Source organism: Gadus chalcogrammus, chromosome 2 (assembly GCF_026213295.1).
Source record: "Gadus chalcogrammus isolate NIFS_2021 chromosome 2, NIFS_Gcha_1.0, whole genome shotgun sequence".
NCBI lineage: Eukaryota > Metazoa > Chordata > Actinopteri > Gadiformes > Gadidae > Gadus > Gadus chalcogrammus.
The window spans coordinates 18,473,030-18,497,550 of NC_079413.1; the positions used below are offsets into that span (position 1 = coordinate 18,473,030).

General features: G+C 46.3%; 2 protein-coding genes across 2 annotated transcripts; one reads left to right on the top strand and one right to left on the bottom strand.

Moving 5' to 3' along the window:
- Nucleotides 1-608: 608 nt before the first annotated feature.
- Nucleotides 609-8,655, top strand: LOC130397194 (glutaryl-CoA dehydrogenase, mitochondrial-like). The gene is made up of 12 exons (XM_056604833.1): nt 609-719; nt 1,137-1,256; nt 1,531-1,563; nt 1,835-1,975; nt 2,163-2,225; nt 2,828-2,998; nt 3,511-3,640; nt 4,888-5,104; nt 5,504-5,607; nt 6,039-6,164; nt 6,505-6,665; nt 7,704-8,655. The coding sequence occupies exons 2-12, from the start codon at nt 1,160-1,162 to the stop codon at nt 7,775-7,777; spliced, it is 1,317 nt and encodes a 438-aa protein (XP_056460808.1). The 5' UTR covers nt 609-719; nt 1,137-1,159; the 3' UTR covers nt 7,778-8,655.
- syce2 (synaptonemal complex central element protein 2) lies at nt 8,649-20,448 on the bottom strand. The gene is made up of 5 exons (XM_056604859.1): nt 20,344-20,448; nt 20,003-20,120; nt 19,862-19,905; nt 17,140-17,395; nt 8,649-9,343 (listed from the first exon to the last, which is right to left on the bottom strand). The coding sequence occupies exons 2-5, from the start codon at nt 20,111-20,113 to the stop codon at nt 9,059-9,061; spliced, it is 696 nt and encodes a 231-aa protein (XP_056460834.1). The 5' UTR covers nt 20,114-20,120; nt 20,344-20,448; the 3' UTR covers nt 8,649-9,058.
- Nucleotides 20,449-24,521: the final 4,073 nt, after the last annotated feature.

Sequence of the window (24,521 nt, forward strand, 5' to 3'; positions counted from 1 at the left end):
TGGAGCGTCACAGACACCCTATTATCAGTATGGACAGTGTGTTTACATTTAGTAACCAAAATGGCCTTAATATCCTACAGACACGACATTAACGTATTTAGTCGTTAATTAAATCATGTATTCTACCACACTATGTGTTGAGTTATGGCTTTCTCTATCGGTGTGACATTGATACTTCATTGAGGTGCTCCACTGTGTGTGAATGATGGTCTGTTCTTATATGAATCGTTATTGTATGAATATGTTACATGAATCGACTTCACATTACATGCGCTTGATTTCAGAAGGGTTTATCATTTACAGCTAACCCAAATTCATTAAATGACAAACATTGCATGATTGACGGTTGTAGATCCACGCAGCCAAAAATATACTAAGAGTTCCGCCCTTTTTCCGTTCTCCTTTTTCATTATATTCAAAATTGTTTGTTTATTTAGTAATTTAATGCAATGACTTTGTTTCTGACCGGATGTGTATTCGTTAACCGCACTATTAAAAAAATAATTAAAAAATGAAACATGAAACCTAAATCTATAACCACGCCTCCAACTCCAACGCCCCCAAAAACGAGCCAATCAGAAGCTACGTTGCCTCCTCCTTAGTACGCGCTGACGTCAGAGCATACGTCACAGCCAGTGTTGTACAACAGTTCTTCACCTCGGATCCACATTGGTATCGACAGCCACACAGATAAACGGTCACAGCACAGCGAATCCCAGGTAAATTACCATTTCATAATCAGATAATCACCTTGTTTTGAAACACAAAAGTTTTGATGTCCTCAATCCTGTTGCTAAGGAGTTACTGCGATTCATATTGCGGTAACCTTACCTAACGCTAACTAGCCTCGCTAGCTCAGCTGTCCTCCTACCTAGTATTTTAGGTTGCTAAACGGGTTTAAAAGTCGTGTCTTGTCCTCCCAGTAGTTTGAACTATCTACCCAAGAGCCGCATTACAGGCCTGGCTGTATGTCAATGTGATCACTGTTTACTAGCAGGTAATCGAGAAGACATGAAGCTCATATGAAGGAGACTTCTGATCGACGACTTCAAGCGTTTGAGATCGAGCCAAGAGCCTTTTCCACTCTCTCTGCTCAGAGTGTCTGTACCCGTGTAACGGGGGACGTTGTGTTACAGATCTCCATAGATCAACCCCTACCATGGCTTTGAGGAACGCCGTGTGCCGTCTGCTGGTCCCCGGCAGATGTGCCGTCATCTCGTCGAGCAGATCCCAAGGCAGCGCCGCACCTGCGATGGGTAAGAGATGGTCCACAACCCGGGGGGCTGTACTGGGGAAATAAAGACCATAATGGACAAGAGCGTTAATTAAGACTTCATAAACAACATGCCAACAGAAACGCTGTTTTGTAATGTATTGCAATGTTGGAATTGATTTGAGGTGACCCCTAAACATATGGCAGTCTTACTTTAGCTAAAACTAGTTTACTACTACTACCACTTATTTTACCCAATCGTTTTGTAAAGGATGAATATACTACTAAACTGAGTTTTCTTTACTCCTTTTTCACAGCAACAGAAAAGACTGAGCGGAAGCCTAAAGCACGTAGGTGTCTATAATCTACTCACTTGGTTCAGTCGCCTTCTAGTGTGTGTGTGTCTGTGACCAGTGCCTGGTTGTCGCACTGGGTGTGTACAGTGTCTTCACTGTAACTAAAGTGAAATTACAGTAAGAAAAATCACCATGTCCCTCTGGATGAAAGTCCTTAATGAGCAGGTAAGGGTTGGGCCTCTTATTTAGTTGTAGAACGAGCAGGTAGGGTTTTTATCCGGTGGTAGAGGACGTGGTCTGAGTGTAGGTGGTGTTTCTGTTGCAGCCAAGCCGGTGTTTGACTGGCGCGATGCGCTGCAGCTGGAGGGGCAGCTGACGGAGGAGGAGGTCATGATCCGCGACTCCTTCAGAGACTACTGCCAGGAGAAGCTCATGCCCCGCATACTGCTGGCCAATAGGAATGAAGGTAGAGAGACACACACACACAACCAATCACCACTCGTACATCTGCATCTAACATCTATTAGGCCCGTTTCAGAGATTTGAGGAAACGCTGGCGTTTCCTATTGGAACACGTCCCAACAGGACAGTGGGAGCATGTGATGGCTGGTTGTCCTTGGTGTGTTTCTGACCACTCTTTCTCTTCTCCTCAGTGTTCCACAGGGAGATCATCTCCGAGATGGGGGAAATGGGGGTTCTGGGCCCCACCATCAAAGGTAATGAACATGAAGAACTTTGAATCCTCATCTAACGATGTTGGAGAGGCACTCTCCAATCCTCCCACGTTAGACAATATAAAAGGGCTTTATTGATCGCCTGGCCGTCACAAAGGTACTTTGATGAGGCCGTTGTAATGTCTGCCTACACAGACTCTGGGATGGGTTTACAAGTAGAAGTGTATGGGAAGAGACTCGCAAAAACGGTTTATTAGGTGAACAGGGTAGGTAAATTCATCCTCTTGGTTGTCTCTGATTAGTCTGGTGTGTGTTGGTGTTACCTGTGCATGTAATGTGTGTCGGGTATGTTGGTGTTATGTTGTGTTATGTGTGTGGGTTATTTTTGTTTTGTGTGAGTGTAGGGAAAATGGGTGTCAAGCCTGGAGTTGTTTTCAGACTCCAGTAAAAGACATTAAGGATCCTGCTTCTATCATTAAATCAGCTTGGCTCTCTGGACTTTGTTCTCTAAACCCAACGAATGATCATCTTGTTTGTTTTGTGACCTCTGCCAAACATCAACCGAAAAATAAAATAATTGCTTCCCAAAAACCTCTTGCCTACAATTGACACCACCTGACTGCGGTGTCCTCCTCGTCGCCTAGGTTACGGCTGCGCGGGGACCAGCTATGTGGCGTATGGCCTCATCGCCCGGGAGGTGGAGCGCGTGGACAGCGGCTACCGCTCCGTGATGTCGGTCCAGTCCTCGCTGGTCATGCACCCCATCTACGCCTACGGCACCGAGGCGCAGAAGGAGAAGTGGCTCCCCCGACTAGGTGAGACCCCCCCCCCTCCCCCCAGACTAAGTCAGACTCAAGGGGAGTGTGGGGGCGAAACACGGGACAACATCGCTGCCTGTAGGACCACACTCAACCTTGAATTATTCCTCTTACAGACTCTCACGTCTTGGATTAACAAAGGAATGACAGACGCTAGGAGGCAGACGTTAGGGTAACCCTTACCCTAGAATAACCCCTTAACGGTACCCTAAGGGGGTACCCTATAGACTGCACAAAAGACCTCAGTGTGTCGGTTATGGAATGTCAATCATAATATTAAATCAGAAGTATGAGTACTGATCCATAGTTGAACTTCACAGTCCCTTCATTACATTAGATGATGTCACTTGGGTAAACGTTCATCAAGTCAGTACTTTGATAGTCAACATCGGCCCCCCTGGTCAGTAATAGTGCATTATAGTATCAATAAAATGGTGCTGTCTGTTGAGGCAGCCCCCCCTGGTCAGTAATGGTGCACTACAGTAATAATAACATGGTGGTGTGTTTAGCTCGAGGTGAGATCCTGGGCTGCTTCGGCCTGACGGAGCCCAACCATGGCAGCGACCCCGGAGGCATGGAGACCCGGGCCCGGTTCAACCCCTCCAGCCGCACCTACAGCCTGACCGGCACCAAGACCTGGTGAGTTACTATACTGTACACTGTACTGTACTAGACTATAGACACCTACAGCCTGACCGGCACCAAGATCTGGTGAGACACCATACTATATTGTAACTGTACTGTACTAGACTATAGACGCCTACAGTCTGACCGGCACTAAGATCTGGTGAGACACCATACTATATACTGTACCGTACCATAGTACTCTACACTACACTATAGACACCTACAGCCTAACCAGCACCAAGACCTGGTGAGATGCCAAACTATACTACACTTAACCATACCATAGTATACTACACTATACACTTACAGCCTGACCGGCACCAAGACCTGGTGAGATACCATACTGTACCGTACTATGCTGTTCTATACTATACTACTATACACACCTACATCTTGATGGTCTCCAACTGCTTATTTCATTAAATGATGGCTTTTATATGACTTAGGTTCATCATGTGAGCCTCCATCTTGTTTTCAGTTGACCTTCAATATCTGTTTGTATAATGAACCTTATGATTTATATAATCTCCTGGTGGGTTGCTATGTAACAGTCTTCCTGTTCAAGGTTAACGTTCTGGTGGTCGCATATCTTCACCAGTAAACAACATGTCATTGGTATAGCGCTAGATGGACACTAGGGGGTGCCCTCCGCACTAATTACCAGTACACCATGTGGCCTGAAGTTTACACATTTATATTCAAATTTACATTTACATTTAGCAGACGCTTTTATCAAAGAATTTAAAATAAGTACATTTGTCAGAGTATATCGCTGTCAGTACAATAAGGATGTTCATCGAAACAAGTGCCAAGCACTAACAATCTATAGGTTAACCCATTCCCTGTATACAACAAAGATAACTAGGATAAGACGCTACACAATGCTAAGTAATATTTTTAAAATGGCAGAACGTACAACATACAATAAGTGTGTAACCCCACTTGCCCACTGCATCCGTCAACGGATGGATCCCATTGACTTTGAATGGGGCGGAGCCGCAATGCATTGATGGCTCCGTCAAGAAAGTTGAAAAATGTTCAACTTTTCAGGCAGCGACGGATCCGTCATCCAATTAGATCGCGTATGCTCGGGCTTGGCTGACGTATGCCTCTGCAAAGACAACTCCCCCATCCGTCAGCCACGCCTTCCGTCATCCGTTGACGGGCGGTGCAGTGTGTAGACGGCGTAAGAGGAGTGTGGGGGTAAATTAATCCATCAAATTCCATCACAATGTTAAAAGATGAAATTGTCCCCCCAGGATCACCAACTCCCCTGAGGCAGACGTGGCCGTTGTCTGGGCCAAGTGCGACGACGGGAAGGTGCGCGGCTTCATCCTTGAGCGTGGCATGAAGGGCTTGTCCACGCCCAAGATCGAGGGCAAGTTCTCCCTGAGGGCCTCGGTCACCGGGATGATCGTCATGGAGGATGTGGAGGTGCCCGAGGAGAACCTGCTGCCCAAAATCAGCGGCCTGGGGGTGAGCACCAGCATTCACATGAACAACAGTCATGCAGCAAGGAGGCGCCTTGGTAGCTCACCGGGTAGAGCGTACCGAGCGTACCGTTCAGGGCGCAGGCCTGACCGCAGCGGCCCGGGTTTGATTCCTGCCCGCGGTCCTTTGCTGCATGTCCTCCCCTCTATCTCCCATACCTTCCTTACTTGCACGCTCTATCATAAAGCATAAAAATGCCAAATTAAATATTTAAGAAATGCAGCAAGAATGTTGCTGGTCTGAAACCATCAACAAAATGGGTTTATTCTAACCTTAAGACAGTGCTGCGTGAGGAAGGGTGTGTTGGTGGTGATGTTGTCAGCATGCTCCCCATGATGCTCTCTGTATAATGACCTCTCTAACGAGCTCTGCTGTGGGTTCCAGGGACCGTTTGGCTGTCTGAACAACGCCCGCTACGGCATCGCCTGGGGGGCCCTGGGAGCCGCCGAGTTCTGCTTTCACACAGCGCGCCTGTACACCTTGGACCGGTGAGGAGGAGCTCAACACGCGCACGCATGCACGCACGCACGATGATGATGATGATGATGATGATGATGATGATGAACGGTTACCTGGAATGTAGTGCAGGGTTCCTTAGCTTTAGACTCTGAAGCCAGCAAGGAGGCACCTAATGTGTTTAGTGGCTCAGGTGAGATTGCATACATAACAAATGTAGATATCTGAGTGAAGACCTCCCATCACGGCCCTGTGTATAGAAACAAGAAGGTTGAGAACCAATGCTGTGAGAATATCGATTCATATTTAGATTAATATTATTTGACAAAAGCCATTACCTCGAGCTGCTAGTCAATGGTTGAGATGACTGAATCTAAATGGAGTAGGACGGTGACCGTGATGAATGACAGAAAGGCTCCGCTCCATTTAACATTCAATCCTACATGTGTTGTGGTTCTCCCAGGATCCAGTTCGGAGTGCCACTGGCCCGCAACCAGCTGATGCAGAAGAAGATGGCGGACATGCTGACAGAGATCACCCTGGGCCTGCAGTCCTGTCTGCAGCTGGGGAGACTCATCGACGACAAGAAGTCAGTCACTCCCTTTATACCCTCGGCCCCTTCTATACACTCAGTCCATGTCCACAGACTAGCCTGGACCATTCTGAAGATCATCCTCAAAGGGGGTGGAAATATAACTAATGAATGGGAAAAGTCAAAGAACTTCAGAGTACTGTACTTTAAATGATTTGGTTCATACACAAGCTGTTGCAGTTTCATTGACCTCAAACTGTCTCTATCATTTGATTTGACCTAATATAAGTTAAACTGAGGTTAGAAGGTGAGTAACAAATTGGTGGAAGATCAGTCTTTTTTAATAAAAGGCATCTCACCATGAGATGAGTCTTTAATATAAGACTCTGTCCTCCAGGGCGGCTCCAGAGATGATCTCCATGCTGAAGAGGAACAGCTGTGGTAAGGCGCTAGATGTGGCCCGCCAGGCCCGGGACATGCTGGGGGGCAACGGCATCGCCGACGAGTACCACGTCATCCGCCACGTCATGAACCTAGAGGCCGTCAACACCTACGAAGGTAGGCCCCGCCCACTGCCTCTCACCCTCACTGGTTTAATGCACTCGTTGTTGAACCCCTCCCCATCTGTCAAGACTCCGCCTACATCCTTTAACCTGTCTGAATGCTGTGGCCCCTTCCACTACCCCACTGTTGAATAGAGTAGGCTCTGCCCAACAACACGAAGCCCCTCCCCTGTCGGAGCTGACACTTTTTTTAGGGTTAAGGTTAACCCTAACCCCAAGACTCCCCCAAAACCTTTAAAATGTCTAAATGCTAAGGCCCCGCCCACTTCTTCTAGAACTGGCACAGTACAATATCCAGTAAGCTTGTATTTGATAGACAGCTACTAGAGTTGGTAGTGTGATTGGCAGGCACTGTGGAGGCCTTCTGTAGTGAGACTGGAGTTTGGTTTCCTCCTCCGAACCCTGCAGTTCTGCAGGTCAGGCTGACTAGAGAGGCTTGATTTAGGACTGAAGTGTTTTCACATTCAGGGTCTCCTGCCCTTTCTCTTGGCCCTGTCGTGTCAGGCTTACAGCAGGCTAAGGAACTTGCCCCAACAGGGCAAGGCTTGAAGCCTGACACGATAAGGCCAAGATAGAGGACAGGGGACCTTCTCCCCAGTGGGAACAGTCTTAACATAAATTATGGGTCCGTTAGATTTAGATAAGGCAGTGCACCAGAAAAGAGACAACCAGTCAAGTAAATATATATATTGACCCTGCAGGTGCTACGACAGACATTTGTAGAACCGGCCTTAGGTTAAAGTTAAAGGAACAGGAAGTTATTTTACCCTAAATGTTCAATGTCCCATTGGGACATTTAAATGGGAAACAATGGATTTAGCATTTCACCAGCAGGGGTTGCGAATGTATGATATGTATACTAAACATGACGGACTAATTTAGTGACTGAAATTGGATGAGCAAAGTGCAGTGGTTGACTGATCCGTTGACTGTAGATCCGTTGACGGTAAAGTCAAATTGTCACAAGGGAGTGACCTAAAGATGCTATGACGCTAATGAGATGTTGTTGTCTCTCCCCCCTCCCCCCCATAAGGTACCCACGACATCCACGCCCTGATCCTGGGCCGAGCCATCACCGGCCTGCAGTCCTTCACCGTGGACAACTAGGACCCTCCCCACCCCCCTCAGACTGTAACAGACACTAGCCTGGTGTTCTGCATAACACTACTGCTTTAGCTCTCCATCTATTGAGGCTTGCTGTTGATTTGAGATCAGGTGTGTTAAATGGAGGATAAATATCTTGTGCAGTGTAATTATTTTCAGAAGATTTGTAACTATTTTTCTATGATCACACCCATAACAAGTCAAGAATCTAAGTGAGTGTGAATGTACCATGGTGGAGAGGCGGACTTGTTGAATAGAATGTACGGAATGAACAGTTCTCCACGAGGTGAAATGATAATGGATTTATTTAGATCCAGAATGAGTAGCACAATTCAGTGGATCGATTTTCAGTGCTAAAGCCCAGGGTTAAAGGGTATGTAATTGACCCACAGGTGTGAGGGGGATGAGTCATGACAGGACAGACCCAGAATTATGGTGGATAGATCCCCACTCAACTTCCTCTCCTGGACTGTACCAGCTCATACGGCGGCAGTTGGATCAATCCATCATACATCACTTTGGACACTGACGGCTTGTAATGGCTCATTAAATCTCCGACCTGTTGGTCAAATGAGGGCCCTTTTTAATCACACCTACCTTTTTAATGTGTCTGATTCTGCTCATTAGGGGGATGTACCCCGCATGAGTCCCTGTGTTACTGTTGCCTGTGAGGGTGGCCTGCACCTTTACTGGCCGTGCGTTGCATGGCGCGTCACGGCGGTTCAGAGCTCCTAATAAAAGCTTATTTAAGTTTCTGAGTCATCTCATTGAGTCAGACGTTTGGTTACCCTGAATGTCCACGTGTCTCATGTTTTCATCTCACATTAGATACGTTTTTATACAATTTAAAATAAAGATTACCTCAAACAAAATTTGGTCAAGAATGATTTATTTTTTGACAACACTTTGGTATTCAAAAGTGAATATGAAACGGGTCCTAATTGAAAAGACTCACTGTTCTTGACAGTCAAAAGTCAGACCTATAATATAAACCATTTAATTTTTGGAAAGTAAACAAAATGCTCCCAAGATTGTTTTTAAATACCATTGAATATGAACTAAAATGCCATTGTAGACTTACAGGGCTTACACTTATCAAGTGATGTGTTGAGCAGGGTGAAATATTAATATTAAACATTTAAAGTTCACAACCATAACCACAACAAATAGGGTTCTGTCAAACCCAGAGTGAACATTAATTATGGTTACCAGAACACCAAATATTAACTGAACATAACTACCAGCTCAAAACCGCCACCTGCTGACATGGACTTCCTGTGTTCCTCACGGACCTGGTTCATCATAAAGGGGGTCTGTGGTGTCTAGAGGACTGGGCTGGTCCGAGTGGTCCCGGGAGCTGGTCCTTGGCTCCGTCAGGGCCCGGGGGCTGTGCAGCAGGCCGGTGTTGATCACAGACAGCGTGGCGCTGACATCCTGGAGCTCGGTGCTCAGCGAGCTGCTCCTCTCCAGCACCCGGGACAGCTCCTGCAGCTGCTGCTCCAAGCCCTGGCCCTGCTCCTCATAGCTAGAGAACAGCTGCTCCTTCACTTGCTGGCACACGTCCCCCACCTGGAGGCACGGGGACAGAGAGAGACACGCATACACAGGCATGCAGAGACAAACAGGTGCACAGGTGCACACACACACACACACACACACACACACACACACACACACACACACAAAGTCACAGGCGCACGCAGTCACACACAGTGTTCAGCTTGTTCATAATGCTCTAATCAGGATTCAGACTCTCAACCTAAGGTTCACCAGTACACAGCATTATCCCGTTGAGCCACTGATATTATTCCTGAACTGCATGAAGCCTCATTCACATCGTGAAAATGTCGATTGATAAGCACACAACATCAAGAAAACTCCAAGCACACATTTCACAAGAGAATTAAGGGCTTTCTTAAAAGAGCACAGATCTGAAAAATTGCACTTTTAATGGTATCCACCTAATGATAGCCGTATGGTAGTTATACAATAACAAAATGGTCATATAGGCAAAATGGGTTGAGACTGTGGACGTTTGGCTTTTCTATCAAATTGTGGGAAAAGTAAACATTTTTAGAGCAGAAGACCAGGGGGAAAAAGATGCATCTGACTTAAAGGTGCCATGACATGCTATTTTATGGATGCTTTAATATAGGTATTAGTGGACCACTAACACAGTATTCAAAGATGTTCCCGAAATTCAGCCGTGGTGCAGTTACAGCCACTCCGAGCCTATGGCACATTGAGCTTCTCCCAAATGTGCTGTTTTGGTGTCTGTAGCTATAATGCAAATGAGGAGGAGCGAGGCGGGTCAAGGAGGAGGGTGGGGGTGTGGCCCTGAGCAGCTTGCAGCCACGGTACCATGCGCTCTGTTTACATTGGATGTATCGCAATGGCGAGGCGCACACAGCCGTTAGTATGGCAAGCCAACCCCGCCAGAAAACGCCATCATTTAGTCGCGTATCACCTTCATTACGCTGTAAAAAACGCCATAAAATGTAGAAAAACTGCGTATTTTACGCCGTCATGGACAAAAAAGCGTCCATTTTTACGCCGCAATTAAGCCTTTCAAGAGCGTGCGTAAAAAGCGCTGTTTTGAACATCAAACCGCGCGTAAAATACGCCGCGTTTGTGCACATCACAACGGCGTAAAATACAGCGTAAAATACGGCGTTTCTCTAGTATGCTAATAATCTCCGCCCTTCTTTTCTCTCAGCCAATGCATTTGAAGTGTTTGCGCCCAATCGCTGAACAAGACAAGCAGACCAAATCAGTTCAGCCAGCACAGATCTGCTTTGAGGTGTTCTCCTCTCATTTGTTGTTAGGTGTAGCGTCATATAGATATATATTAGTAAATCCAGTTACAACAGTGTGGTCACCGTGGCCGTGGCCCAATCGATAGAGACGCTTGCTCTGTAGGCAAGAGGTTGTTTTAAAAAATAAATAAAAATACATATAAAGACGTTTCAAACGTTCCATCGAGTCTCTCGCATTCTACAATGGCCAGCTTTATTGTTTCCCATGGGAGCCGGCGACTTAGTCTGCGAGTGGACGATCTGAAACTAAATCGGAAACTGGATTTCTTCTTTGAAGGTTGTGCTCCACACAGAACCTCCTCACCGTCATAACGGAGCACTTCGGGGCACCAGATTGCTTGAGAGCGGTACTGATCGCGTCGTGTGTCTTTCCAGTGTCAAATAGTTCACGAATAAAATCACCATAAGGTTCAAGTGCGGCCATAACTAAGGCTAAATACAATAGTCTATTGGTGGTATAGGTGGTTGGCTCTTTTTTCTTCGCTGCGTTCTGCCTTCTGGTGTAGCCTATAACTATACATGTATCTATTTTTGTTTTTGTTTTTCTGTTTCGGGTTTAAAAAACCAACACACAAAACACACAAACACAAATCAAATGCCGTTTATTTGTTTATTCCTTTTGCCCTTTTTCCGTTTCAAAACCAAATCAGAAAAACCAAAAAACAATCCTGTTAATTGTTTTTTCTGATTTTGTTTTAAATCGGAATATTCAAAGAACGAACCATACACGGATTCTCCTACCTCCTATATTCTATCACTTTACTGACACACACAATGTGTGGCAGTAAAGTGACAGGATCATTCCATAGACAAAAGTATTTCCATATAACTAATTTAATTTAGGATAGTCATTGCACAGCTGTAACCAAGTATTCTCATTAGCCTAGTTATATTCTAGTTTTGCATATTTATACATTGTATCCTATTTTCATATTTCATGTGGCATCTGTATTTTTATGTAGGCTACAGCATCTGTATTTTAAATTTAGCTTATATCTTCTTTTTACATTTTACCTTTTGCTGAGGTGGTCGCTGTATTAGCCTACTGTATAGGCTGTCTGTATTTGTGTAAGAGTTATTTGTATTGTGTAACCTGCTGGATTATGAGAGTTAGTTTGGGGTAAATAAAGTGTCTGTCTGTCTGTCTGGGGGAAAATGCCGTGAAAAATGTATGCACGGTGCGTTCAGGATTAGGACTGATATAGCATATGTCGGCCTAGGCCTAATCAATCGTGTTTTAATATTTGAAGCATTCATATTTATCTATTCTTTTCGTACGCTACTCTGCTGTTGGCCTTGATGGGGAGATATTTTTTTGCTGCCATGCACAAATAGTTGAATCCAACAACATTCCTGCGTCTCCCCCTCCTACAGAGCCCATTTAAGCACCGTGTCAGTATACTGTTACAAGCCTCTGAACGTTGTTAGAGCAGTGCACGTGCGTTCATGTTAAGAGGAGTTTTGGGAAAAACTGACATTTTTTACGAAGGTTCGAAAGAATGATGGGCTGATGGGCTCTTAAGCCTATCAGTTAGGCTACTTGGCTCCCCAGTTCATCAGTGTCTCTCTCTATGGCTCCCTCTCACTCCTTTCCACTGTGTATTTATATCGATTGAACAAGAGAGGATGTAACGATAACTCCACGAAAATAAAGGCTCCATGGCTATAATAATTTCAATATAATTAACTTATAAAGCGTGTAACAAGACACCGAGATGATCTGGCTTGCTGACTAAAAAGGCACTGAATTTGGAACTCATAAACCAGGAGGTCTGGCTTGGGGACTAAAAAGCATTGCGATCATAAAAGCGTGACCATTTGACAAAAGCACAAATCTGACAATAAATACATTCGATCCGTCAACCTCGTCTACAGAGCAAGCGTCTCTATTGATTGGGCCAAGGCGACCACACTGTTGAAACTGGATTCACTAATATATATCTATATGACGCTACAACTAACAACAAATGAGAGGAGAACTCCTCAAAGCACATCTGTGCTGAACTGATTTGGTCTGCTTGTCTTGTTCAGCGATTGGGCGCAAACACTTCAAATGCATTGGCTGAGAGAAAAGAAGGGCGGAGATTATTAGCATACTAGAGAAACGCTGTGTTTTACGCCGTTGTGATGTGCACAAACGCAGCATATTTTACGCGCGGTTAGATTTTCAAAACGGCGCTTTTTAAGCTCGCTCTTGAAAGGCTTAATTTCGGCGTAAAAAGCGACGTAAAAAGCGTTTTTGCGCATGATGGCGTCAAATACACTGTTTTTCTACATTTTACGGCGTTTTTTACAGCGTAATGAAGGTGATACGCGATTGCCATAGTTTAGCCGTGTTCTGTAAATGTTCTAGAACACACGGGAGTCCTGGAGCTCTATATCTAAATAATATCATATAGCCTACATAGATATCGATATCATATAATATATATTATCAGCCAAAAGCTGTGTGAGCCGATATTATGAATCTCAAACGACCGCGTTGGGTTCTCCGACGTTCCTGGTTCTTCCACGTCCACATCAATGTGAAGTAGACTGAACCGCAACAAGGAGGAGAAAGGGATTTTTGCCGGGCAGCACTTAGGCACCTCGCCTCCTGCAGCGCCGAGGCGGTGGTCCCTCGGCAGCGGGAAGCGGGGCTCAAGCGGGAGACATTCGCCGCCAACAATCCCTTTCTCCTCCATGTCGTGGTTCATGTTCTTGAGGGAGTCAAAGCCAAAGTTCATTTTCCCCAATTCATTCTCAACCATGGCTCAGATAACCCCCACTACGAGTCTCGAGAGTCCAGAGACGAGAGTCTGACGTTTTATGCGCCATAACACCAAAAGCCGAACGGTTATCCAAATAACAAGGACAGGGAAAACACTTAACAGAAGTGTTGTACACTTCCTTGTTATTTGGATAACCGTTCTGCTTTCCTGGAGATTCCTACAGTCCTGGAGCTCTATATCTAAATAATATCATATAATACATATATCTATCTATATCATATAATACATATTATCACAGGCAAAAGCTGTGTGCGCCTCCAGACGATATTATGAATCACAAACGGCTTTGTCGGGTTCTGCGATGTCTCTGGTTCTTCCACTTTCACATCAATCTGAAGTAGACTGAACCGCGCGCTGCCTGCTGTCGGCTGGCCGCTGCCGGTGCTTCACGGCGGCGGCGGTGGTGCCTTGCGGCAACCGGCGGCATGTCGCAGTTCATGTACTTCAGGGAGTCAAAGACAAAGTCCCGTTCCCCTAATTCCTTCTCAACCATGGCTGAGATAACCCCCACTACAGTCTCGTTGTGGAAATACAAGAGACGTCAAAGAACCGACAAGAAACACTTGCGTTACAGTGTGTGTATTCACACACACACACACACTCATGTGGCGCTCGCACGGTCGTGTCTCATTGGCGGGCCAAGTTTCTGGGCGGGCCAGGCAGAGTAAGGGGAGGAGCTTACTGCATTGTGACGACATATGAAACCACATTCCAAATCAGCGCGCTTGAGCCTCAGTTTTTTTCAAAGGCGAGCAGAATACCTAGTGCTTGTTTTACACCGAACGCAAGTTTTAGCCACTGGGGGACCATAGGCAGGCTAAGGGAACTCATATTTATGTTAGAAAACCTCATAAAGTGAGATTTTCATGCCATGGCACCATTAAGAGATTAATATGATGAGTCCATTTTGAGTCCAGGGTAATATACTGTAGTAAGGAGAAATAAGGCTAGTTCATATTTTTTTTAAATAGCGCCACCTTTGGGTGCAGTGCCACAATTTGGGTTTATGGGTAGTGGGGGGGTATTGGTATCCACCTAATAATAGTCTTATGTTTTTTTTATACAATAACAAAATGTTCATATAAGAAAAATGGGCTAACTGCTCCAACTTTATAGGCCAATATTTCTCAAATGGAACTAAATAAAACAAATTCTGTTCGACGACTTTTGTGAGGCTTGGTCTAAAGATTTCATGCGGCGATTTTGGTGAATTTTTGATTATTTTTGTAGCCTGTGAATCTTTCATCATGTTTAGCTTTAATATGAAATACTGGGAAAGGTAAACATTTTTAGGGCATAAGGGGTTTTATAAATGCATCTGATTCTAGAGATTAATATTCTGAAAGAATTTTGAGTCCAGAGGCCTGTTTCAGGTAGCTGGTTTAACATACTCTGAGTTTAATCCTGCGCTCTGAGTTGGTTGACTCAGAGTTCAGGGTTGAAAAGCAACTCTGGGTTTTCGGTTTCAGAACAGGTGATCAGCGTTGGGTTAATCAACTCTGAGTATGTTCACTCTGGGTTGAGGGCATGCCTGTTGACTATGAAGAGCCATCATCAATGGATCTCTGATAACATGATCAAACATGGACCAAAAGCGTAGATCCACTTACTTTTCCCCCACGGAATTGGAAATTCTAATGAACGTGTATGCCAAGCTTGGCAGGAAATAGCTGAACAAGTCAAATAAATAAGTAAAATAAAATAAAATAAGAGGAAAGTTTAATATCTTCCACTTATTCAATATGTAAATTGTGTGTGTGTGTGTGTCAATTTACGCAACCCCGAGTTGCCCCACGAGGACTTGGCAGCAAATGAAGTACAAAAATATAGTTTAAACAGGTAAACTAATGTTTAATTGAAATCAAATCAATTGTGCTGTTTTGCCTGCTCTACCTAATTTAACAGCTATGTTCAACATGTATTATATATTTGTATACTATATTTAAGCAGTAAATGTAAGTAGTACATTTCCCAGCCACCCCAACACTGCCAATATTTAATAGGATTTAGATATATTAGAAGGCTACACCTAGGCAAAATGCATTATAAATATATATGTGTCTTCAAAATAGCGCTTACTGAATATTAGGGTAACATTTTCCTCCATGTTAGCAAATCAAAAAAATGCAGAGGCCCGGCAGACTGGAGGGGGTCCACCACCTGCAGCCCTCACAGAGGCTGAGGAGATGGCCCTCAGCCAACAGAGTATGCGTCCTGTGGCTGAGGGCATCCCTGGGGGGAGCTCCTCTGATCCCCCCCACCCCCCAGGATAGAAGTGCCTTTACAGTATAAGAGGTTGGTTATTCAAAATAATTAAATATGTACACGCAACCCAGCGCGTTGCAAATTAGATGGGGCAATATTCTGGCTCAAGTAATAATTGCACTGTCTAATCATCTTCTTCCAGTTACTGATGAACCAGATGCCCTCACCAACCTCCATGCAATTGTAACAATTCAAAAGATGCAAAAGGATGCTTTGGAGATCCAAATTTTGAAACATAAGTTATAGGTGGGTGAGGTGCAAACTGGGATAGGCTAATGTACCCAGCTCTAAAAACATACCCAATATAATACTTTTTTTTTTTTGTGCTCTCAGGAAATAAAAAAATCCTCATAATAAGTAGATTGTCTTTATTAGAACACGGGCTGTGGTGGGACAAGTTATTTTGTTGAACAGTTTACTCAAAGGGTTTTACTTCAGTGAACAATGCAGACGATTATGCTGAGCATGTGCATGTAGAGAAGAACAGCATCTGGTTAAAAGCAGTACCAGGGTCTTTTCTGCCTTGCATTCTTAAAATGAGTTTCTTGACTTGCAGCAGTTATAGGTCCGTGGTTAGTCAGCTACTCTGATCATGGGAAAGCCACAACGTTGAAGTGACTGTAGTACAGAGCGGGTGGGATGCACGGGGCGGATCATTCTGCACATGCGTTAATTGCAATAAAAAAAATAAAAAATAAACTTAAAGCATGCCCCCGGTGCGTTTGACAGTTAACATGGGGGCTGAGAAGGTGGTCTAAATAAATGATAGATTGCGCTGAAAAACGATAGCGCGTGAAGAAAATTATCAGGAAAATAAAGTAGGCCTATATCCAACCGGTTCCTTACGGAGATTCCTTCTGAGGATCGCAGCCTCTATGTCCACAGGCTCTCGTAGAAAAGGATATGCCATTTCTAACACTTCCTTCTGTCGGAGAGCTGCCTTCAGCCTTATAGACAACAAACTCAGAGTAGGTCTAACCACCTCCCGAGCAGGTTAGACCCACGGCGCATGTTGCCGCAGCAACTAACTCTCGGTTGCGCTGAACCTGCTACCTGAAACGGAAAACACAGAGTTTCCACTAACTCAGAGCGAACAAACTCGGGGTTGCCTCAAAACCAGCTACCTGAAACAGGGCTCTGGTCAATCTGGTGAGGAGAAATAAGCCTAAATCATGATTTTTTACAAAAGCGCCACCTTCGGGTGCAGTACAACAAATTTCGGTTTATGGGTAGTGGGGGTTATTGGTAATGGTAACCATACCTGAAAATTTCAAGAGTTTTCGACTTACGGTATAGGCTGCAGCACGACTTTTACCAAATTTGAGGGAAAAAATAAACGTTACAGAAACGATAGGGGACCAAGCAGCTTCGCTGCTCAGACCCCTAATTAAAAACAAATCGTAGTTCACAAATCCTATGTACGAAACCCTTTCCATGTACTCAATCTGCCCTCCTCTATGAGGCTTGGCTTCATGTTCAGCCCCCTCCTGGGTGTGGCAGACTCCTCCAGTACCTTTGACAGCAGTTGGTCTTGGAAGCTGCAGATGATCTCCTGGTCGCGGTCCCGGCTCTGGTTGATCCTCTCCACCAGCTCCTGGGCTCGTCTCCCGAGCTCATCCACATCTGACCACGGCAGGGAGCAGAAGGAGGAGGAGGAGGAGGAGGAGGAGGAGGCTGTCTGGGTGGCTCCCAGCCTGGGCTTCTTACGGCTGGGGCTGGGCTCTTGCTCGGGGATGCTGGAGATGTCCAGTATGACGCCTGAGTCTTCACTGTGAAGATGGTGGATGTTTAGTCATTTACTTAAGCAGATGCTTTTATCTGAAGCAGCTGACGGTAAATTCAGATACAGGTCATTAAGATCAGGTAGGGGTTAGGCTTCATTCTCAAGGAGGTTCGAACCGAATTTCATATTGTGCACACGTAATTATTTTTATTTTTTTTAAAGAGCCCATGCCATTAAAATCACATTTTTCCTATTGTTTGTTAAATAACATAGGTCTGAATAAGTTTGTGAGCTGTGGTAAGTTTGAAATCTATGCAGTTTGTCTGCTGAATGCAATAGGCAATGAAAGGAAAAAGGCAGAAGAAATTAGCCGATCTGGATAAGGTGACACTGTGACGTAGAGTTGTCAAACTATTATTCATGGCCCTGCCCACTTGGTTGGTTCATAACCACCCACAAGAATTCTGAAAGAGTCGTGATTGAGCAAGTGCTAAATGCTAATACGTGTACGGTAGTTGCTTAGTTCGTAGTAACAGGCTAGTTACAGAATTTTGAATGCAATGGCAGAACGACATCGAAGTACATGAACTGCGACATGCTGCCTGCCGCCGGTTGCCGCGAGGCACCACCGCCGCGAAGCACCACCGCCCGGCAGCGGGCAGCCGGGCGGTGGTGCCCCGCGCCGGCAGCAGGCAGCAGGCAGCGCGCGGTTCTGTCTACTACAGATTGATGTGGAAGTGGAAGAACCAGAGACGTCGGAGAACCCGACGAAGTCCTTTGTGATTCATTATATCGTCTGGACGTGCACACAGCTTTTGGCCGTGATAATATGTATTATTTGATGTAGGTATCTATGTATTATATGATATTATTTAGATATAGAGCTCCAGGACTGTAACGCAATTGTTGTACACTTCCTTGTTATTTGGATAACCGTTCTGCTGTTGGTGTGATGGCGCATAACACGTCGGACTCTCGTCTCTGGTATTTCTACAACGAGACTCGTAGTGGGGGTTATCTCAGCCATGGCCAAGGGATTGTTGACCGCGGTCGTCTCCCGCCGATGGACCACCGCCTCGGCTTCAGGAGGCGGTGATTAGCGCTGACCGCTGCCGAGGCGGTGGGAAGCAGGGCTCAAGCGGGATACATTCGCGGCCAACAATCCCCTTCTCCTCCATGTCGTGGTTCATGTACTTCAGGGAGTCAAAGCCAAAGTTCCTTTCCCCCAATTCATTATCAACCATGGCTGCGATAACCCCCACTACGAGTCTCGTTGTAGAAATACCAGAGACGAGAGTCCGACGTGTTATGCGCCATCACACCAACAGCAGAACGGTTATCCAAATAACAAGGAAGTGTACAACACTTGCGTTAGAGTCCTGGGGCTCTACATCTAAATAATATCATATAATACATAGATATCTATATCAAATAATACATATTATCACGGCCAAAATCTGTGTGCACCTCCAGACGATATAATGAATCACAAAGGACTTCGTCGGGTTCTCCGACGTCTCTGGTTCTTCCACTTCCACATCAATCTGAAGAAGACGCGGTCGTTTGAGATTCATAATAGCCTATCGTCTGGAGGCTCACACAGCTTTTGGCCGTGATAATATATATTATATATTATATGATATAGATATCTATGTATAATATGGGTTTCTAAGAGCCATTGCGATACATCCACCGTAAACAGAGCGCATGGTACCGTGGCTACAAGCTGCTCAGGGCCAGGTGATAATATATATTATATTATATAGATATCTATGTATAATATGGGTTTCTAAGAGCCATTGCGATATATCCACCGTAAACTGAGCGCATGGTACCGTGGCTACAAGCTGCTCAGGGCCAGGTGATAATATATATTATATTATAATACATAGATATCTATGTATAATATGGGTTTCTACGAGCCATTGCGATACATCCACCGTAAACAGCGCATGGTACTGTGGCTACAAGCTGCTCAGGGCCACACCCCCACCCCCCTCCTTGACCTGCCTTGACACGCCCACCGTAACCAGAGCGAATGGTACTGTGGCTACAAGCTGCTCAGGGCCACACCCCCACCCCCCTCCTTGACCTGCCTTGACACGCCCACCGAAACAGCGCGTTTGGGGGAAGCTCAATGTGCGACTAGTTCGGAGTGGCTGTAACTCTGCACCACGGCTGAATTTCGGGGACGTCTTTGAATACTGTGTTTGTGGCCCACTAATACCTATATTAAAGCATCCATAAAATAGCATGGCATGGGATCTTTAAGTATTGGCAGTCATGGGCCTGTGCCCCATTAAAACTCTAGGTCTAGCAACGCCCCTGTTCAAGACCCTAAACCCATTAGGTTAGGGGGTCTAGTGTAGGGGGGTCACTACACTACAACTTTGGTCGGATCCATAACAAAGTCAAGTCAATTCATAATTATTAACATAGTATAATCATTGTCCAGCTCTAAATCGGTTGAAAATATCGACTTAGAGCGAATAAACCTGGATTTCCTCTTCACCTGGTCATCACATGGTCCCCGGTGCCGTGTTGTATGGAGAGGTTCTGTAGTGGAAATAAGAGACCGACCATTACTCATCTCCGCCAGAGTCCTTAAGATATCCAGTAGGTTTGATGTGAAGGTGGCCCGGTGTGGGGTGACCTCGGCGGGCTGCGGGACCAGGAGGTCGGACCCGGGTCTGGAGGTTGAGGACCCGGGTTTTGGTGTGGACTGGTAGATGGGCGCAGATTTCCCAGGGAAAAACTCTGCCATTCTTCTCCTTAATGATCAACGAAAAGTCAGATGATGTATAAAACATAAAGGCCATGTCTGTAAGGTTATAGTCAGACAGACGGTGTGGTGGTCCACACTCCGTTAAATTAGCTCGACTATCTCGATAGTTTTATTGTTTCAACACGATGGTTGATTCAACCAAAACACGAACTTTGTTGTTACGAACTTTAAAGTTGTCTAAAGTGGTTTTAACTTGATATATGAGTTACCTGTAGAGCCAGATACTGTAGAATGAGTCTCGGAAACGACCTTTATCCGAACGGTTTTTTAACAGTAACTAAACGTACTCGTTAGATCGGTGACCGGTGGTCGGTGGTCCAATCGGAACGACTGCTGATTCCTCTCAGTCGATTGGCTGCAGGGTTGCCAACAGTCACACCCCTGGCGTGACTCTCACGCTTTCACCATCAATCTCACGCTGTCACGCACACGCAAGAAATGTCACGCCAAAATAAAAAATCCTCCCGTTCATTTTCTGCGGGAGCAGACTAGCAGCTGTAACATCTGCCTACCTACAACGTGATCACGGTGTTCTGCCAATTCCTGCTAACCATCAAATTATGCTACCTAGTGGTTCTGCGCATGCGCATCTTTGATTATTATTATTTTTTTATTTCTTTAAAGGCACCCAGTGCAACTTTATGTAAACATTCAATGAAAAATAAACATTCAATTTCTAGTCTTTTTTAAACGTAGTAAGTTTCAATAACTCCATACCATTACATATCGACATTCAAGGAGCAAAGATGAGACGTCGCTGTGTGGTGAGAACTGATAGAAAATCGTAAACAACAACAATCGCCGGTGGGGAGAAGCCATTTTTCCATTGACTGGAAGCCTGCTTTATTTATTGTAGGTTACAAAAAATAAAGAAAATGGCGGCATTGTTGTAGTTATCGATTTTCTATCAGTTCTCACCACACAACGACGTCTCATCTTTGCTGCTTGAATGTCGGTATGTAATGGTATGGAGTTATTGAAACTTACGTGTAAAAAAGACTAGAAATTTAATGTTTATTTTTAAGCCTCGAAAGTTGCACTGGGTGCCTTTAAAACATGTTTTTAACTGCGCAATTATCTTACGCATATGTTTAACATTCCACATTTTCACCTCTAAGCATGTAAATATGTGCACACTTCTGATGAATGTCGAAATAAGATGTGTTATCTTTACGGATCTGGGAGCGGAGAAAGATTTCGTCGGTTGAGGGGGAGGGGGACGACGACACCTTGTCTTGTTATAACAAGATATTTATCGTGTTACATAAATTGTTTGTAAAGCTATGGAGGAAAGATTGAAACCATCGTTTGACCTCCTTCCTCTGGGAACATTCCCGGATGGCTTTGATAAGTCCCAGAAATTAAACAGGAGGTATGCTTCAAAATTCAAGTTAAAGGCCCACTATGCAACTTCGGGCATTTCTTCGCTGTTTTCTTGGTTTTGGCACGCACATTTCTCTACACAGCGCCCCCTACAGCTTCGTAGTAGATATTTTACAACACTGTCGTAACAACTCGTTGACGACCCTTCCCCATGCACTTCTACGCGAGCCATGTGCATTTGTTTTCAAAGAAGCCGGCGAATGCGTGGAGCCATGTCCGAAGTAGATGTTCATAAAGTGTAGGCTGTTAGGGTAGCGTTAGCTGCTGGACCCAAGAGCAGAACACAGACAGGACAGGAGTTGGAGTGACGGTGAACAGGTTTATTTAGTTCAGCTAGGAGTGAAGCAGGAGGTTGGTTGGAGTGGGGCGTATCGGGCTGGAGGGAGTGAAGACTGCAAGCTGGAGGTGACGATCCAAAAACTATAGGTGAGAGAAAACAAAGGTGAGGCACGAGAATTCCACAAGAGAGAATACTAGAGAGATACACTGGAGCCAGGAACGAGTAACTACCACGGTAACACGAAGTACGATCTGGCGATGACTGCAGGGAAGGGTGTATTTGTAGGGGAGTTGATGAGACGATGCAGGCCAGGTGTGAGCAGTTGAGTGGCAGGCAAGGCAGAGACAGACAGGGGGCGTGGCCAACACAGGGGCAGAATACACAGCACCACAACAGTGTCCATGACAGGACCTCCCCTCAACGGACGCCTCTTGGCGGCCTAGGCTTCTCAGGGTGAGCCAGATGAAAATCCCGAACGAGAGAGGGGTCGAGGATGAGTCCCCGCGAAATCCAGCTCCTCTCCTCGGGCCCATATCCGACGTACGTCCAGTAACTGCTGGACGGTGAAAGCCGGGTGGTCATCAATCAAACGGGGAGGAGGGGGGGGGAGCGGCTGGGGGGCAGAGAGGGCTGGTGGAGACTGGTTTTACATGAAAAGTGAGGTGAACACGCATAGCCCGAGGCAGCTTGAGCCTTACGGCAGACGGATTGATGATGGCATCAATTGGGAAGGGGCCCACAAAGCGAGGGGTTAGTTTTTTAGAACCAGTCTGAAGAGGGAGGTCCCTTGAGGAAAGCCACACCTGCTGACCCACTCGATAAGCAGGAGCGGGAACTCTGCGACGGTCAGCGATTCGCGGCAACGGCGGAGATGGTGCTGAACCGAGGGAACAGAGATGTCTTCCTCCTGAGCGGGGAACAAGGGCGGCAGATAGCCCAGGGAGCACTCAAAAGGGGACATGCCAGTAGCTGCACTGGGTAATGAGTTGTGCGCATACTCAATCCAAGAGAGGTGTTCGCTCCATGCAGATGGGTTGCGCGCAACCACACAGCGCAGCGCGGTTCCCAGGTCCTGGTTCGCTCTCTCTGCCTGCCCATTCGTTTGTGGATGGAAACCAGAAGACAGGCTGACTGAGGCCCCCAACGCCCGACAGAAGGCCTTCCAGACCTGAGAAATGAATTGGGGACCACGGTCAGAGATGAGGTCGGCAGGGATCCCGTGGAGGCGAACGACATGTTGTACAAGCAGCTGGGCGGTCTCAGAGGCAGTCGGGAGCTTGGGGAGGGCAATAAAGTGAGCAGCCTTGGAAAACCGGTCCACGACAGTGAGAATGACAGTGTGGCCATTAGAGGGGGGAAGACCGGTTACAAAATCAAGGCCAATGTGAGACCAGGGCCGACCCGGGATTGGGAGGGGACGTAGCAGGCCAGCAGCGGGTTGGTGGGAGGACTTGGCACGAGCACACACCGTGCAGGCATGGACGAACGACCGTGTGTCGGCGTCCATTGTTTGCCACCAAAAGTGCCGCTTCAGGAGGGACAGGGTGCGATTCACGCCAGGGTGACAGGCAAAGTGAGACGTATGACACCACAGCAGAACTTGGGAGCGAGCAGAGCTAGGGACAAAAAGGCGATTTGGGGGGCCGTTACCCGGATCCGGTTCAGAAGTCTGGGCCCTCCGGACAAGGGACTCAATCTCCCAGGTGACAGCCGCCACCTTGAGGCAGGAAGAAGAGAGGATGGTGTCCGGTGGAGCCGGCGAGTTCTCAGAGAAAAACTGACGAGAGAGGGCATCCGGCTTGATGTTCCGGGATCCCGGACGGTAGGTGAGGACGAAGTTGAACCGCCCAAAAAACAGGGACCACCGGGCCTGGCGGGAGTTTAGGCGTTTTGCTGTCTGTAAGTAAGACAAATTCTTGTGGTCGGTCCAAACCACAAATGGCTGTTCCGCCCCCTCCAGCCAGTGCCGCCACTCCTCCAATGCCAGCTTCACAGCAAGCAGCTCTGTTGCCAATGTCATAGTTGCGCTCAGCAGGTGATAGCCGGCGAGAGAAGAAGGCGCAGGGATGAATCTTCTCATCAACAGGAGCACGTTGGGACAGAACGGCCCCCACTCCAGTGTCAGAGGCATCGACTTCCACGATGAACTGCCTGGAGGTCAGGAGGTCAGTTTGGATCAGAATAGGGGCGGATGAGAATAGTCCTTTGAGCCTCGAAAAGGCAACATCCGCCTCTGGTGTCCAGGCATATGGGATTGCGGGAGAGGTGAGGCGAGTGAGAGGAGCTGCAACCCTGCTGTAGTCGCGGATGAACCTCCGGTAGAAATTGGCGAAACCGAGAAACTGCTGAAGCTTCTTGCGTGTCCCGGGAACGGTCCAGTCTGCCACCGCCTTGATCTTCTCTGGGCAGGTCCTCACCTGCCCGCTCTCAATGATGTAACCGAGGAAGGAAACAGAGGTTGCACTGAACTCGCATTTCTCAGCCTTTACATAGAGTTTATTCTCCATCAGCCGCTGGAGAACTTGCCTCACATGATGGACGTGTTCCTCCTTGTTGCGGGAAAAAATGAGGATGTCGTCTATATAGACGAAGACAGAGCGGTTGAGGAAGTCCCGGAGGACGTCATTGACCAGGTTCTGGAACACAGCGGGGGCATTCGTTAGACCGAAAGGCATTACAAGGTACTCGAAGTGGCCAAGGGGGGTGTTAAAGGCAGTCTTCCAC